The following is a 16,673-nucleotide window of genomic DNA, read 5'->3' as shown; positions in this document are numbered from 1 at the left end:
ACTTTTCACTAGTAAGAATTTATTTTTGTAAAAATATAAAAAAATAAAATTGATTGAAGATCAAATTGGGAAAAAATTTTGTGTTTTGACGTTGGAAATGAGGTCAACCTAATTGCGTCGGGAGTGGAAGCAGCTTAACCTTCAAACGTGTGACGGGTGGTAACACTTCGTTGGATTCAATCGATCGACTTCCCGCATGCATATTAATTTGATTGAATCATAACGAGTATACATGCTTTTATGCCTACTGAAAATGTCCATGTCAGAGAATTCTGTAGTCTCGTAGTAAATTAAGATGTGATTTTCAGTTTTTGAAGCTTGAAAAAATCTTGGGCAGCAAGATTTACTGATAAAAATATATGCAATTTTGAATTTGATTCCTCAGTGATCATAAACTCTACATCAAATGCTTGTATCTGAAAGCAAATTAATTATACAATGATTTCGTATTCAATTCCATTAGTACTTCGCAAAGTGAACAAGCCTATTACTCCCAGATATTCATAAAATTCAACTCCAGGAGCAATATCCCTGCCAACACGCGCAATTGCTCGTTCTATCATTATACAAATCAGGCTTCGTAATAGGAAAAAGAAGGTACGCGAAAGCTACCAGTCCAGCCACAAATGCCACACTCACCATCCCTGAAACAAGTACGAGGATACAGGTGAGCATCGACACCAAGTAATGTCTAATAACTCTCTCAGCTTTGCTCGAGTAGAGAAACAGTTCAGAACATAAACTTTCACGATCATGAAAAATTTCATAGTTCATACATCGGGCATTTATGTAAAATGGGAAGAACTTCAGTCAAAATATCGGTCAGTTCAATAATTTTCATTCCAACGCTATTCATCAATTCTAATTATCTTGTCAGAAAATAGAACTCAAGCTGTCCCAACGGAAACTTTCATATAAATCACCAGATTTCTGACAATAGATTCACATTGGCCTCGTTCCAAAAGAATAAATGGCAATGCAGCACACCAAAGCATAAGATAACAAAGTTAACAAGGTCCAAGTTTTTTGCTGTCCGAAAGAGAGAGTGGTTAAAGTTCAATTACTAGATGCATCACCATGCAACTACAACATCTAGATCCAAGCAACCAAAGCACATATGAGTGGTCATTTTCAAAACAGGGGATGGCCACCCAAGGGATGGATCCTGCACCAGTAACTACCTAGAAAATTTCATTAAAAGACTAAGATCTATTGATAATTTACAAACACCACAACCAACATTTCTACAAGCAAAATGAAAATGCAATCAGAGCCTTCTTTGAACTTTACTGAAAGTAAACCCAGTCCCAAGAAAAGGGAAAAAAAAAAAAAAAAAAAAACACAAATTACCTTAGTTTAAACTCTTCCACAAACTAATAATTTTCTTCTTACTAGTGCTAAAGGTAGACAAAAAAAATTTTAGCTCAAAAAATGGATTCCAATATTGGAGTAATAGAAAGATCAGAACCAATTGAATTGAATAATATACGCCCAGATTTATGCTTATACACTACCTGGATAAATTTTGCATTCATCTGAATAAACAAGCAAATAACTTGAAATGCTGCAAAATTAATGACTCTAAAAATTAGTTCGCCGAAAAATTTCCACGCATACCTTTCTTCTGTGCAAACAGTACAGGCAATCCCATAAAATTGCAAAATATATGAGCAACTAAGGGAGCAACAATATGTCCTGCCAAAAACATAAATAATTCTTTAGATACAAATTATATGGTCCACGTCAATAATGAACTTAAATTACACTTAAATACATGGCAAAAGGTGAACTACTCCCGTCCACAAGGCTCCCGCAGTGGATGGGGGTCGAGGACGGGCGGGATATACGCAGATAAACATTTTCTCAATTCCTTAGAGAAACCACCACAATAGGCATAGCCACTATTATATGTTAAATTATATCTACAAAGGTATTATTCAATTAAATAAAAAAAAAAGTTATGTACTAAGAATTTTAAGACAGAAAATGTGGCGATGCTACTCCCATTCCATCTTAGGAAATTATTATGAAGTTGGTACATATTAATACATATACAAGTTGTTACCTGCAACAGCAAAGCATAGCTGCTAATCCAACAAACTTACAATATAGGATTAACAAAATTCCATAGTCATTAATTGAAATACATTAAGTTTGTTACAAAAATCTGTGTAAATTAGATCAAAATTATGTTCATCTGGATTCTATTGCATGCCACTAATGGATATCTAAGTACTAAGACAAAGAAATAGTTACAAGATTATTCCAACAATTTTACTGCTCACTGCCAAGCAATATCACCTGTACGAATGAAGAGAAAGGAAGCATATGAACCGAAGACCACCGTATAGGCAAGCTGGAGCCCTGGCAAATGAAGTCCATTGAACAATGATATACTAACCTCCAGAAAAAAGGGGAGGCTTCAAAATTTTCAAGCTATTGATTAATTAAGTAGCATCCATCTTGTGCAAAGAGTAAGGAATAACACATACCAGCAACCATGGAGGCTTTGAAGAAGCTGTAATTTTCTCGACTATAAATCTCCATCCAATGGTTTAAATGCGCTGAACATAAACAATCATGCACAATATCATTAACTTTAAAAAAGGCAAAAAAAACACATGAACAAGGCTCTCATAGTGGGTGGGGTTTGGAACAAGCAAGATGTACACACAGAGCTTATCTCCACATAATATGTGGAGATGCTGTTTCTAGAAATTGAACATATGACTTTTAGGTTGTACCCCAGCAACTCTACCATTTGGCCACATGCACAATATCATTAACTAGCATCAAAATTCACCTCTACATATGATACCAAGAAAAAGATGAAATGCTATAGGGTGGCGACGCCATTGAAGACTTCATCAGACAAAAAGTATATTTTATGGAATCCCAAAGCTACAATCGGGAGTTCTAATTCGACAAATGGGATGTCTTAGTCCGAGAATAAGTGTCCCGGTACGTATATGAGTTTCAACGATTATCAACTTCATTTTTTAAAAATATTTTCATGTTTAGTTAATTCGATAGTATTTTGGTAATTTTCTGTTTCACTGGAACAATCCTTAATTTAGTATATGCGTTACTCACTGAACTCCTGTTTTTGGGATTTGGTCCTCATATATGCCATTTCAAATGAGTTTCCGGAATGTCTCTCACAACAGAGGCAGGTCCAGACCGCGATTAATTAGTTTCTTTGATCTGAACCTTGGGTTACCTAATCGCTATGAAACAATTTCACCACTGCACCAAGGTTCACCCTTCATATCTTTATATCAGTGCAAACCATATTTTCCTATACATTTCCCTTCCAATTTCTAACAAATTAACACCATCCAAAACAGCTGTTAAGAATTATTTTCTTCCAATTAGTTTCAGTGGCCTTTGTTTTGCATCTATAACTCATTCCATCTTGTAATCTCAAAGAATTTGAATCCGATTTGATCCACAAACTATAATACCATTCTTCAATACCCACAACCCTTAAATCCCTACCACAGATGCACCTGTAGGGTTGGTTATTCAAACAAGCCATTTGAGATAGAAAATGTTAACATTCAATAGGTTTATCAGCCAATTTTAGGACGAATGTAACAGCCATCATTGTTATTTTTATTTGATACAAGGGAAACCATGGGCATTATTTGGCTCCATGTAACCCCAAGTACTTGGATTGGACTACTCCCCAAGGAAGTCCTTAATAAACAAACTAAAACTACACAAAATAGCTTTCAAGATCAATGTAATTGGCAATAACAGTGTCAACATATGCAACCAAGTCAAGTACAGAAGTAAATACTCAACAAAACAAAAACAGCCTAAAACTATGTCAATCAATCTAGACAACTGATATCTCCTAATACTTAAGAACTTACCCAAGCTGAAGAAAGTAGGACAGAGAAAAATGACACTGGAGATTCTGAAACCTCCACAGAGAAGTAAAGGTATCATACACGCTCTAAACACTAGCTCCTCCGTTAGCGGCGCCTGTTATGAAGGGCAGTCAAGAATTTAAGAAACACAGAATTTGAAGATCCAATTACAATAAAACTACTACAGAAGACGGAGATTCAAGATTAATAAAACTGATACAAGCTCTCCATCAAATCAGCAATAATTAATATAGCTATAGCAAATAATCAAACAAGAATAACTGTTCTGCTTTAGTTGTCATAATTTGATGAAGAAGAAGAAGAAGAAGAAGAAGAAGAAGAAGAATGTATCAAACACAAATGTAAAAATATTATTGAGAGAAAATATTGTAGGGGACAAACATCTTTCAAGGTCAACATCTTAAATTTCTTAATAATAATTTTATTCATAATTTATACATATTGAGTCTACAACTTAAACATGTACCAACTCTGTTCAGCCTAAAAATTTGAGAGACACACAGCACCTAAGGTAAACCATTAGTAAAATACAAATTTAGGCATTACTTAAAAGAATCATTCACAGACATCCAAAAGATCAACAATCTATAATATAAACTATCACAATTTCAGCAACAATAATAAATCAATTGCAATTATCAGAAGTCCACAATGATAAAGATCCTCACCACAACATAATTACGCCAAGCCAAAATATTGTGAGCAATGAAATCTATCCAGTCAATGAAGTTTCGCATGGCATTTTTGATACAATCTACTGAAATTCCTCCTTCCTGTGCTGTATGCTCTTTCATTGAATTTAGCAACAACATAAACTTCAGCATCAAAGATCCGGCATACATTAATGAAGTCAAGGAGAGAGGAAAGACCACAGCTTCCCACTGTTCATACATAAAATTGCATTTCAGCATGGAAATTTAGCAATCAGTCACTCTTTGTCCAATATGCAGACCATAAAATAATATAGAGTGATAATTACCACATGAAAAAACAAACCGGCTCCTTCTGCAGTTCCGTGCACTCATAATACAATAGTATGGCGCAAAAACAGTTAAATTACTTACTAAAATCTTTATACTTACGATATGGTCCATTCGAATACCATAAACACCAAACAAAACAGCTGCCTCTTTGCTTCTTATCTGCATGCAAAGACACAAAGAAAATGATGACAGATTCCAAAACTACATAAAAACAGTAATGAAAGGCATAAGGCCCCGCCTTATGTATGAAGTACAATAATAATATTAAAAGCTGATAAGAAATTCGTAATGGATAACAGAAATGAGAATACTGGCAAAATTTCTGCTTCAAATGTTAACGGATGCAGTTTTTACACATTTATGAGTCTATACACATAGGATACACATCTGAACTCAAGACCGTAAGATTTTAGGTTATGGGTTTTGGGTCCATTCATGTATATTAACCCTTCTAGTGTTCACTTACTTAACCAATGTGAGACTCCAATCACATGCCTGTATCCCAACAGTAATAAACCTTCTAATAACTCATGTTTGAGTTTCTATTTTGTCAGAAATTAGGATATTCGTAAAATAATGGGGTTTTTCTAAGGAGTTTAAACTATCTCGTGCAAAAGACAAGTAAAAGATACACAATCCAAATGCCGGATTAAAGAAAAACAATTTGAGAAATCAATAATAGATGCAGTTCCTATAAAAAAAATTTGATCGAACATGCAGCAAGTTCATGGAAGCCTTAAAATCCAATTGTTTTCTAGGTCCGCTAGACAGCTACGAAAATCTTAGTTTGCTCTTCTGCCAAGTCTAAGGAATGATTTCTGATAACAGTTCTAATCATAAAAAAAATCAAAGTCAGCCAGGTGAAATTTGACTGATTGTGTCATTCAATATATCCAACAAAACATTCCTCCGCATCAGATATATCAAATTCGTAATTCCTCAAACGAAGCCCCAAAAATAAATTGATGAACTCAAAAACTTGAAGAAAAGGGGGAAGAAGCCAAGCTCACCGGGAGAATGAGACCGCAAGCCACAACAGAAACGATTGAAGAAATGACGGCGCCTATGAACCGTCGTAGCATGAACTCCTTGTAAGACATAGGAGGAGGGAGCCGGAGGATTACTGTCGGAGCGTAGAGAATTGCGACATAAAAGAATGCCAACGCCGTACAGGCCATAACTGCAACCAGTTTCGAGAGACCTGCTCCTTCTTCCGCCATTTTCAGCTTCTCAATCTTGAGCCCTAGAGGGATCGAGGGTGACGCGGGTTCGGCGCTTCGAAATTCAGTGTTATGGTTTTGAGGGGAATGGAAGTTATCAAGTGTTTAAGTTGACTTGTGAAGGACGATACAACGACCAACGTCTGACCGATGCCGCGACTTGGACCCGAACTTTACAGCGAAAACCGGCACCGGACACTGGCACAGATGCACATAGTGAACGTTTTTTTATTAGAGCTACAGAAATTACTACTCTGATTTTACCCCTAATCTTACATGTCACATGTGATAGATGTGTAGAGACCCCTTAATATAAAACACTCTATTTATAAATTATAATCTTGTATCGTTCAAAAGTTAAAGTGGACCTCATCTAACCCATAAGACAAGTAAGCAATGGTCACCATAAATCTCTGGACATCAGTGGGGTACCGGCTAAAGAGCTTCGACGGTCAAATCAGTAATTTGAAGACTAAGAGTGTGTATGGAGATGCACGTGTGAGGATCTAATCTCGGTTGAAATAGTGTTTGAGGATTGAGAGTCAGATGTGGACATATTCGATGAGTTGTTTGAAGAGGGTACAAAGATTTGAGCTTGTGGTTCTTATTAGAATAATGGATTTACCTTCTTGAGAAGAGAAGGGAAAAGAAGTGAAGAGAATGGAATATAGAATACTAGAATACTTTTCTCTTTCTCATATTTGGATAAATAAAAAAAAGAAAGGAATTTACTAATTTACCGTCACTTTTTGTATTAAAGTTTTATGTATAAGGGTGCGTTTGGTATGGGGGTAAAAATTTGGAGGTATAATTTGTTACCCATGTAAATGTTACAAGGGTAATAACAATTATGGAGAATAAGTGTTACCCTTGTTTGGTAAAGAAGGGTAAAATTTACCCAAGTATTCATTACTCTTGTTTGTTACGACTATACATTACTGGTGTAATACCATTACCCTTGTTTGTTATTATTGTAATGAACCAAACTAGAAAAAAGTGAGATTATGTTTTTTATTGTTACGACTATCATGTACCAAAATTTTAAAAATATAGATACATATGCATATATATACACACACATTTTAAAAATATAGATGCATATGCATATATACACACACAACCAGACATATATATATATATATATATATATATATATATATATATATATATATATATATATAAAACAACAATCGTTAACAATTTCAACAAAATAATTTGATAACAGTCAAATCCATGGCAAAGACGTAACACAAGAGTAGGGGTCACCATTTGACCCGTGGGCCTAGGTTCGAGCCCGGCCCTGCCTGACCCCTTGGGCAGGCATGGACTCTATTTTTTGGGTTAGCCCAACCCGAAGCCTGACACCTCGGGCCAATTTTGGCCCAGCCCAAGCCCAACCCAACCCAACCCAAGCCCAATATTATTTATATATATATATATATATATATAATATGCATATATTTATATTTATATGTATGAGTATTATGTATATATGTATGTGTATTATATATATATATATGTGTGTGTGTGTGTGTGTGTATGTATATATGTGTATATGTATGTGTATTATATATATATGTGTGTGTGTAATACATAGACAGTGCATATGTATATATATATGTGTCTGTGTATATGTATATATGTGTGTGTATTATATATATATACACAGACAGACAGTGCATATGCATATATATGTGTGTGTATGTATATGTGTATATATATACATATGTATATATATACATAGACAGTGCATATGCATATATATGTGTGTGTATGTATATGTGTGTATATATATATATGTATATATATACACAGACAGTGCATGTGTGTGTGTATATATGTGTGTGTATATATATGTGTCTGTGTATATGTGTGTGTGTATATATATATATATATGAATATATAACTTATGGGCTTTTAGAATTTTTTATTTAAAGGGGTAATAAGTTGGAGTAAAACTTCTCATTACTTTTTATTACTCAGGCCCCCCACTAGTAAACTTTATGTGTAAAAAATAAGCTCAATTACTAAAATTTATTACAGGAGTAAAAGTTATACTAACATAACAAACACGAGTAAACTTAAAATTTAATTATCCTTGTAATTATTACACCCCATTACCCTCGTACCAAACGCACCATAAGGGTAAAATAAGTTTTAACATATAAAAAACTTAACTACCCCTCCATTCCCTCCAAATGACCCCATTTTGAAAGGAAGTATTTTGACAAAAGTTTAGTAAAATATCCTCTCAATTCTCTTCAAATCACTCTCTTTAATTTTTTTTTTATAAACTATCAAAACAAAAAAATTAAAAGGAAACTCTGTTTCCCTTCCCCAAATCCCTCAATCCAAACACACTTTTAAGAAGATGATCTAACTGTTCAACATCAATATTGAGTAAGTAAACCAAATTCCCCCACCACATTATTGGGAAAGCTATTTCACTGCAACTAGTGATGTCCTCCTTGCCAATCGCCTACTCCCGGTGGCCGATGTTTCAAGCGCGGTTCAAACGACGTCGAAGAGCATATAATTTTGTTGTCCATGGAGGCTGTGAAAAACGATAATAATGTCCTTGTAGTTGCAGAGGCAAGAGGCAATGCCAGCCTTGCCTTGAAAAATGCTAGGAATCTTGTACAAGATTATATTGTACAACATAATCCATGGGACAAGCCCATAAGGGTATAAACACCATGTACCATAAGATTTTATTTTTTTTGTTCCTTCTCTCTTTAAATATTCCTACTTGCAGATTTGGTACTAGGATATTCCTAAGCCAACTAGGATATTCCTAAGCCAGCTAGCATTTGCCAGGAGAGTACAGAGGAAATGATCCATATACACAAAAATTTGTTAGTTAATTTCTAAAGGCTGTGTTCATAGACTGTTTATTAATTGTCTTAACTTGAAGAATAATTGAGGACTTACCAATGAGAGTTGGTTCGGTTGGCAATCAGTTGGGTTAGGTATATGTATTCAATGTTTAATTCTAACCACAAACGTAATTCTCTATGCTATTTAAAAAAATAATAATTAAGGAGTTGGTTCTTTCTTTATTAGTAAGGTCCCTTAACAATTACAAAAAAAATTACACTATCAGTTTTGGTAACATATATAGTTACATACTGTTGTGTTAAATCACCAACTCACAAATCAAGGGACTAAAACAATATCAAATCCAGCTAACAATTATAGATAACTAAAATAAAGCACTAAATAATACAAATGATATATGTGGTTCGGCAAATTAAAGCCTACGTCCACGGGCAGCAGTGATCGATTTCACTATGTTTGGAGAAGTTACAAGTTGAGAGACTCGTCAATACAAGGAGAACAAAAACACTCTAGATGATGTCTTGTTCACTCAAGCTCTCTCTCACAATAACAATATGGAGAAGACTACAAAGATATGAACTCACCCACACATAAGATAATTGGTATCTAGGAACTGCTCTCTCGCCCATCTCTTGGATTCTTTCACACTCTCAAGTGTTTTCTCATGTGCGTTGCGCAATATCTTCTCTCTCAAAACGGCACACACTCTCGAATTGGGTGTCAAAAACCTACAAGTTTCAATTTAAAAGGGCTGTCCCCAAAGCAGCTTTGGGATAGCTGTCCGGACAACACCATTTGCTGTTCGGACAGCAGCTGCCCAATCCATCGGCTCCTTCAGCTGATTGATGGGCACCACGCCCTAATGAATATACTTCCATCTCTGGCAAAATTAATACACAAAGAAACTCAATCCTGTCATGCTGCTTCCGCCCAGAAAATGCAAGTCATGAGCCAATTCACACATACGACAATACAAATTCCTTTGCAATTCCTGATTTGGTATGTCGTTGTTGGAAATTGGGTTCGAATAGGGTCGCCCAAAATAGGCTTGAATCAGCTCGACCAATGTAGCCTTCTCAATTAACTTGGATAATTAAGGAGTCTTAATCCTAAGAAGTAAGAATACAACCACGTTGTCTCCATCTCATATGAGAAATTCTTTGTAAGAATTATTAGTCAAGATAGATCTTGAACAACTCAAAAAGAAGAACAAAAGATTCAATCTCTAGCACTTGGTTCATGGAATCACAAGGTGTTTGATGCTGATAACTAGTTGTTTTTTTATTCTAGTAATAGAAACGCGGACTTGAATCAACAGATGCAACATGAAGCATACAAAGCTATAGAATCCTCGATAGGAAAAACCCGTAAGTAGAATTTCAATCTATAAAACTTAACGCATGAAATTTTGGAGCCATAAATTAGTAAAAAAAAACCAAGACCAAAATTGAGAGAGAGAGAGAGAGAGAGCAAATTAAAGTGATCACATAAACAAAAATTTAAAGGTTTTGTATGTGAAAGGCATAATTCAGTTTCTTTGCTTTTCTTTTCTTTTTTTAATAAGAGAAGTGCTAATTTTATAAATGAGAGATTATAAAATGAGGTCCAGCGGGAGTGAGAAACACAGAAAAAGTATTTTGGCCACTAGTTTTGGGGAAAGTCACCTCCTTCTACAGCTACGTATTTGCCAATCTTGGCTCTTGGGACCCTTTACAGATCTAATTAAGACCCTTAATATATATATATATATATATATATATATATATATATATATATATGTTTATTGTTGTCTCTTTTTTTTTATTTTTTATTATTGTTGTCTCTTTGAAATAACCAAGGACACCTTGCTTGGACAATTTTGGTGGAGTTACTTTATACCATTACGATTTATGACCCATCTGAAAGGAATATATATCTAGTCATTATTCTTGTCTTAAAATATTTTAGATACAATTTTGGAATGTCCGATGAGAAAAAAGGTTCTTTTCATTACCTTAAATGCAAAAGCTAGGTTTGTTTTCTAGTTTGAATCCTCATAAAGCAACTTCAAAGAACTTAGCTCTTTTACCTTTTATTATTTATGTTGCAACGGATTCCAAGTCCGGATAAAGGAGAACGGTTGTGGTAGATCAATAGCTATGAGTTTTTTTTTTACAAAAATAGCACTTCACATAAGTAAATACCAATATAATACTCTCCTCAAATTTATTATCAAAATAGCACTTCACGTCATTCACACAGGCATGACTAGTTTAGTTTTTTTACAATCATGTCATTTACACTGGCGTGGAGTGCTATATTTATAATAAAATTATACCTAGTGTTATATGGGTATATATTTAAGTCACCAATGTTATTTGGGTAAAAAAAAACTCCAGTAGCTAGTGTACAATTCTTATGAACACGAGTCAAAATGAGAAATTCGTTGAAACATTTTCTGCACGAGACGCGTTGCATCAGAATCCAGATACATAAAACAAAGGTTGACATTAGCGTATCTCAATAGCGTTGCATTGCATCGGACGTATTTTTAATGATGAATAGATGATATATATATTTAGAATCTCCCTTAGTGCAGTATTATACCCACAAGTTTCATTTGTGACCCAATTCTCTTTTTTTACACACATTATATAACTAAGGATGACAAACCAATCAACAATCAAGAACCAATTCCAGGGACCCAAGATGCACATATATACAATAAAGTAATTAATTATATAATTACAAGATAATTAATGAATTAATTAACTAAATGCAACTCCCTCTTTTGATGTGCCACAGAGAGAGGGATTGGCGCTTGAGAGAACATTAATTATTGTCCAATGGTTTATATACCATGTATGTTAAATTCCACTCTCTTTTTCTGCCCTGGTTGGCTAATCATGTGTGTGTGTATATATATATATATAATAGTACATGGGTTTTATATATGCTTCCATACTAAAAATCCTCTTGAGTTTGAAAGGTTCTAGTACTGTGTGTATAACTGTGTATATCAGCCCTAAAGGCTCTCCTTCCCTCCCTCCCTCTCCCTCCCTCCCTCCCTCCCTCTCTCTCTCTCTCTAGCTCTCTAGCTCTCTCAGAAAAATAAATTAAAATGGCAAGATCTTTGGAGCCTCTGATAGTAGGGAGAGTGATAGGAGATGTTCTTGAGCCTTTCATTCCAAGCATAAAAATGAGCGTATATTACAACAACAAGCAGGTGAACAATGGACATGAATTTTTTCCTTCAGCTGTTGCAACTAAACCTAGGGTTCTGATTCAAGAAGGTGACATGAGATCCTTCTTTACTCTGGTATGCTTGCTTTCTGCCTCCACAGTACAGAATATATATGTGTGTGTGTGTGTGTGGATGTCTAAGTATTTTCCTGTTGTTTGCAGGTGATGACTGATCCAGATCTTCCTGGACCTAGTGATCCTTATTTGAGGGAGCATCTGCACTGGTACACTCTAGCTATAAACTCATGCAATTTTGGAATTGTTGCATCAAAACCATCAGAATTCGGAACCCTAGCTACTTAGATAGTTAGGGAGATCTTGACTGTCAGTCCAATTACAGGATCTCTTGAAACAATTGTCGGCTGCCATCTAATGCGTTAATTCTGCATATCATTATCATAAAACTTAAGCTAGCATATATATATATATATATGGGTAGTGATATATAGTTGATAGTTCTCATCACCATTTACAGGCTAGTGACAGACATTCCAGGCACAACGGATGCCACATTTGGTAAGTCCTTAATTAATTATAAACTTTGATGTAGATAGAGAGAGATAAACAACGGATTGTTGGCTGAGATAGTGAACTTGATCACGGTGTGTACGGATGACACCATGGTTAGCTTTCCACTTGGCCTCGGCCCAGTTCTCAACTGGTCCATGGGGGGCATTGCAGGGTCTTTCATGGACCATGTAGCCTTGGATTTACCAATCAATTGTTCGGTGGGCAGTTGGGTGAGTTTCACATTATCAAACGAGGGAGAGAGAGAGTTGATATTTCTTTGTGAAAGAATGTTCTTTGGGTGTTAAATATTGTTTCTTATGACTAATTAACAGGAAGAGAAGTGGTGAGCTATGAAATCCCAAGGCCTAATATAGGGATCCACAGGTTTGTGTTTGTTCTGTTCAAGCAGAAACGCAGAGAAACAATAGTGAGTAATAACCCACTTTGTTCGAGGAACAACTTCAACACCAGAAGTTTTGCTGCTGAAAACGATCTTGGCCTTCCTGTTGCTGCTGTTTACTTCAATGCGCAAAGAGAAACAGCCGCTAGAAGACGCTAATCATCATCCAATAACGATAGAGATTCCATCAATTGGTATTTCAGTAATCCTAATCATTGAATTGTACGTATAGAATTTCAAGTGTATCATGTAAGAAATGTGGAGCATTCGAATTTACTTGAATCTCGTACGTTCAACCCAATTATTGAGAAATTTGTCATTTTCGAATAATCATATCATTTGTGGTAATTGATTAGATTAGTCCTTGTGTGAAACTGTGAAAGTTTATTTCTATTTATAGCTTGTGGTACTGTCACATTGAAAGGACTGTGATTAGGCTTTGTATGTATGTCTCTGTGTGTTACATGTGTTGTCAATTTCAACAAGAGAATAATTAAACTTTAACGTGGCATGAGCTGATTGGATGATTTGATTCCCTCTTCAGTTAGTTCCAATTATTTTATGTCCCTTTTTTAATAAAGGCTTCCATTTCCCGTGGGTTCTAAATGCGTGCCAGGTTTTCTTCACGTCTTTGTCTGTCTAAAAAGATTTGATCCTGAAATCGTGCCAAAGATATGTCGGCATCGTCCTTTATATAGTTTGAAAGTAACGAATCCCTATTCCACGAACAAAATGATTTCTCTTATGGCATTTTTCGTTAGTCGGGAGAACGGGAAAGAGAACGAGAACAAGAATGAGAATGAGAATTTTCGTAATTTCAATATTTAATTGGTGTAGGAAGGTAAGTGAGAATTCAAAGGTGTAGAGAAATGCATGCGTATAACATATATACGGTAGATCGGATTAAAGATATACCTTAGCAGAAATATTCAATCTTCATAAGATCGTTGGGTGTGTTAGTGAGCCTCCTTTGATCCAACACTTTTAGATATGGCCTCTCCGTGAAACTATGAGTTGGCTACTAGAGTTACCTTTTGGCTTCCACAACTCAAAACTCAAAGGCCTTTTGGTTATAGTCTTATGCTCTATTTGTTTTGAGGAAAACCAACCTTTTTATGGAAAATGAAAATTTTATCATGAAAAAATAACTAATTTTCATTGTTTAAACAAAAACATTGCTAACATTTTCCAGTGTTTGTTTGGTGGAAAACGTAAATTTAAAAGAAACAAACAAACCGCTATAGCATTATGGATACAGAATTTACAAACCCTAAAGATACATATTAAAACTCCAAAATTTGATCAATGAGCAAAAAATATTATATCCGGCATATAAATTAATAAGCACATAAGGTTGCAATCATGGTGGAAAACAACATACCATCTTTAAAATGGAATGTTGTTTTACTTAGGTTATAGTGAATTTTTCATGATGATTTTTAGTTGTTTTTTCTTGATCTTATCAATTTCCATCAAACAAACACTGAAAAACATAAATATTATTTTTCTAAGATTTTATTTTCCATGAAACAAATGTAGCATTAGTAGAGAGAAAATGAGAGAGAATGGTAAGAGGACTTCATATTTCGCATGTGAAATCTTCTCACATAGATATTGGAAAGTGGGAGCCTTGAGAGAGTTTACTAAAATTGTGTATAACGTACGTAACGTAATAGACCACCGTTACTTGTTTTTATTGCATTAGTTTCATTGAATTACGACACATAATAATTCAATTTCATTGGCGGTGTCTCCCATTATGTGTCATTGTTATATAATATAACTTAGTGGGTGTAATATTGTAACAAAAGAATAGGAATGAGAATATTTGGCAAAAAAACTATATTATCCCTAAAGGCTTATTGTGCTTTAAATTTTATGAACCACAAGTTCAATTCTCACTCACACTCACACTCGTTTAATTATGAACCAAATGTCTCGGTTAGTTATTTCACTTCATGTTATGAAGTATATTCATCATCCATGTACATCAATTTAATAGATTTGGGGGTTCCATAATTTTTAGAGTTTATAATTCACATCTAACGATGAGAGAAAAATTCAAACAATCATAAAAATAGAAAAATAAAATACGGTGTGATGTGACACAACTTCTAAATCATTGAATTCAAATTGTAAACTTTATGAGTTTAAATGAATTGCGGAGCCATCAAATCCCAATTTAACACGCTGAATCTGAAAGTACCGAAGTAGAGGGGTGGATCAAATGTCAGACTTAGGCTGGGCTTTATTTTTCGTTTGATTCCAATGTTGGATTGGGTTTGATGATTGGGCTAAACTCCCTGCTCAAATCCAATGTCCTGAAAACAAGCCCAACCCGAAGTTCAAATTGGGTTATCTTCTTTGCAAAAACACAGCCCAATGTTCAAATATAACGGCCCAGGATCATGTTTTCACCGGGCTGGGTGAGCTATTAGGCTGATGATTTCCTCTTCGTAGGCCCAGCCCAAGTCTACCCACACAGCTTTGTTTGTTTAATAAGAAACCCAATACGTGAGGGGAGACACGTGGCAGGCTAACGGAACCGAAAACCAAACTACTGCAGACACACATCCCAAGCAGAGCGTGTACTTGCAGAGTTCCGCATCAATCTCTCTCCGAATGAGCATCTTGTTTCTTCCTCTCTGAATTCTTGGTTCTTTGTTGTTGAGAGAGACGACTCTGATGGAAATGGCTGCCGGGACGAATCGGAAGATATCCTCAGAATCCACGAATTATCCTCTGCTGACCAAACCAAACATCATATGGATGAGGACCACAATGATGAGGAAGTTTCATGGAGAGATAAGGTTACAATATGGGGAGATAAGGCAGTGGAGAGATAAGGAAGTTCCTCATGGGTCCTCAAATGGTTCAAAGTGAGATATACTTGGTGATATGTTCGGTTCAGGTGAGACTTGCTCAAGACAAAAGATGGTTCAACTACAAGCTTACTCCTGTCCTTATCAGATCAACATCATCAAACGGAGAAGTGAACAAATCTCTACAGATCATTGATCTTGCACAAGAGAAGCTTCGATACCAAGATAAAATTAAGACTTCCTCATGGGTCCTCAGTTCATGCATGCCCCTACAATTGCACACTTCAAAATGGCCAAACGTGTTTTACGCTACATTAAAGGAACGATTGAGTATGGGTTACATTTCTCGTCTAACACTACACTTGATTTATGTGCTTTCTCTGATGCAGATTGGGCTGGATGTTCTTCCACGCGTCGTTCCATGACAGGATACTGTACATTCCTTGGCAGCAATATCATTTCCTGGTGTGCAAAAAAACAAACTACAGTTGCTCGCTCTAGTACGGAAGCGGAATATCGCGCCATGGCTCATACAGCTGCTGAGCTTACTTGGCTCACATTTCTTATGAAGGATTTGCAAGTTCCAATCCGCAGACCACCAATACTATTTTGTGACAACATGAGCGCCCTGTATATGACTGTTAATCCTGTCTTTCATGCACGAACCAAACACATTGAGTTGGATTATCATTTTGTTCGCGAGCGAGTCGCACTTGGTCAACTTATTACTCAGTATGTTCCCACTACGAACCAATTGGCCGACATATTTACGAAGCCCATGT

At 35.5% G+C, this 16,673-nt stretch overlaps 2 protein-coding genes across 3 annotated transcripts; one reads left to right on the top strand and one right to left on the bottom strand.

Annotated features, from left to right (window-relative positions):
* Nucleotides 1-342: 342 nt before the first annotated feature.
* On the bottom strand, nt 343-6,314 carry LOC119998258 (CAAX prenyl protease 2-like). Of its 2 annotated transcripts, XM_038845541.1 has the most exons (9): nt 5,890-6,314; nt 4,979-5,038; nt 4,565-4,777; nt 3,879-3,990; nt 2,493-2,564; nt 2,302-2,364; nt 1,618-1,695; nt 613-644; nt 343-531 (listed from the first exon to the last, which is right to left on the bottom strand). In XM_038845541.1, exons 1-9 carry the CDS (start codon nt 6,097-6,099, stop codon nt 511-513), a joined length of 861 nt encoding a protein of 286 aa, XP_038701469.1. In that variant the 5' UTR covers nt 6,100-6,314; the 3' UTR covers nt 343-510. The 2 variants fall into 2 exon arrangements, with proteins under 2 accessions (XP_038701469.1, XP_038701468.1); XM_038845540.1 differs by having other exon boundaries at nt 343-644; nt 5,890-6,099.
* Nucleotides 6,315-11,990: 5,676 nt separating this feature from the next.
* Nucleotides 11,991-13,495, top strand: LOC119999037 (protein TERMINAL FLOWER 1). The gene is made up of 4 exons (XM_038846530.1): nt 11,991-12,235; nt 12,322-12,383; nt 12,635-12,675; nt 13,002-13,495. Exons 1-4 carry the CDS (start codon nt 12,038-12,040, stop codon nt 13,226-13,228), a joined length of 528 nt encoding a protein of 175 aa, XP_038702458.1. The 5' UTR covers nt 11,991-12,037; the 3' UTR covers nt 13,229-13,495.
* Nucleotides 13,496-16,673: the final 3,178 nt, after the last annotated feature.

This window comes from Tripterygium wilfordii, chromosome 5 (assembly GCF_013401445.1).
Source record: "Tripterygium wilfordii isolate XIE 37 chromosome 5, ASM1340144v1, whole genome shotgun sequence".
NCBI classification, from domain to species: Eukaryota; Viridiplantae; Streptophyta; class Magnoliopsida; order Celastrales; family Celastraceae; genus Tripterygium; species Tripterygium wilfordii.
The sequence above is the reverse complement of the archived record's forward strand: the minus strand, read 5'-3'. Positions and strand labels throughout refer to the sequence as shown.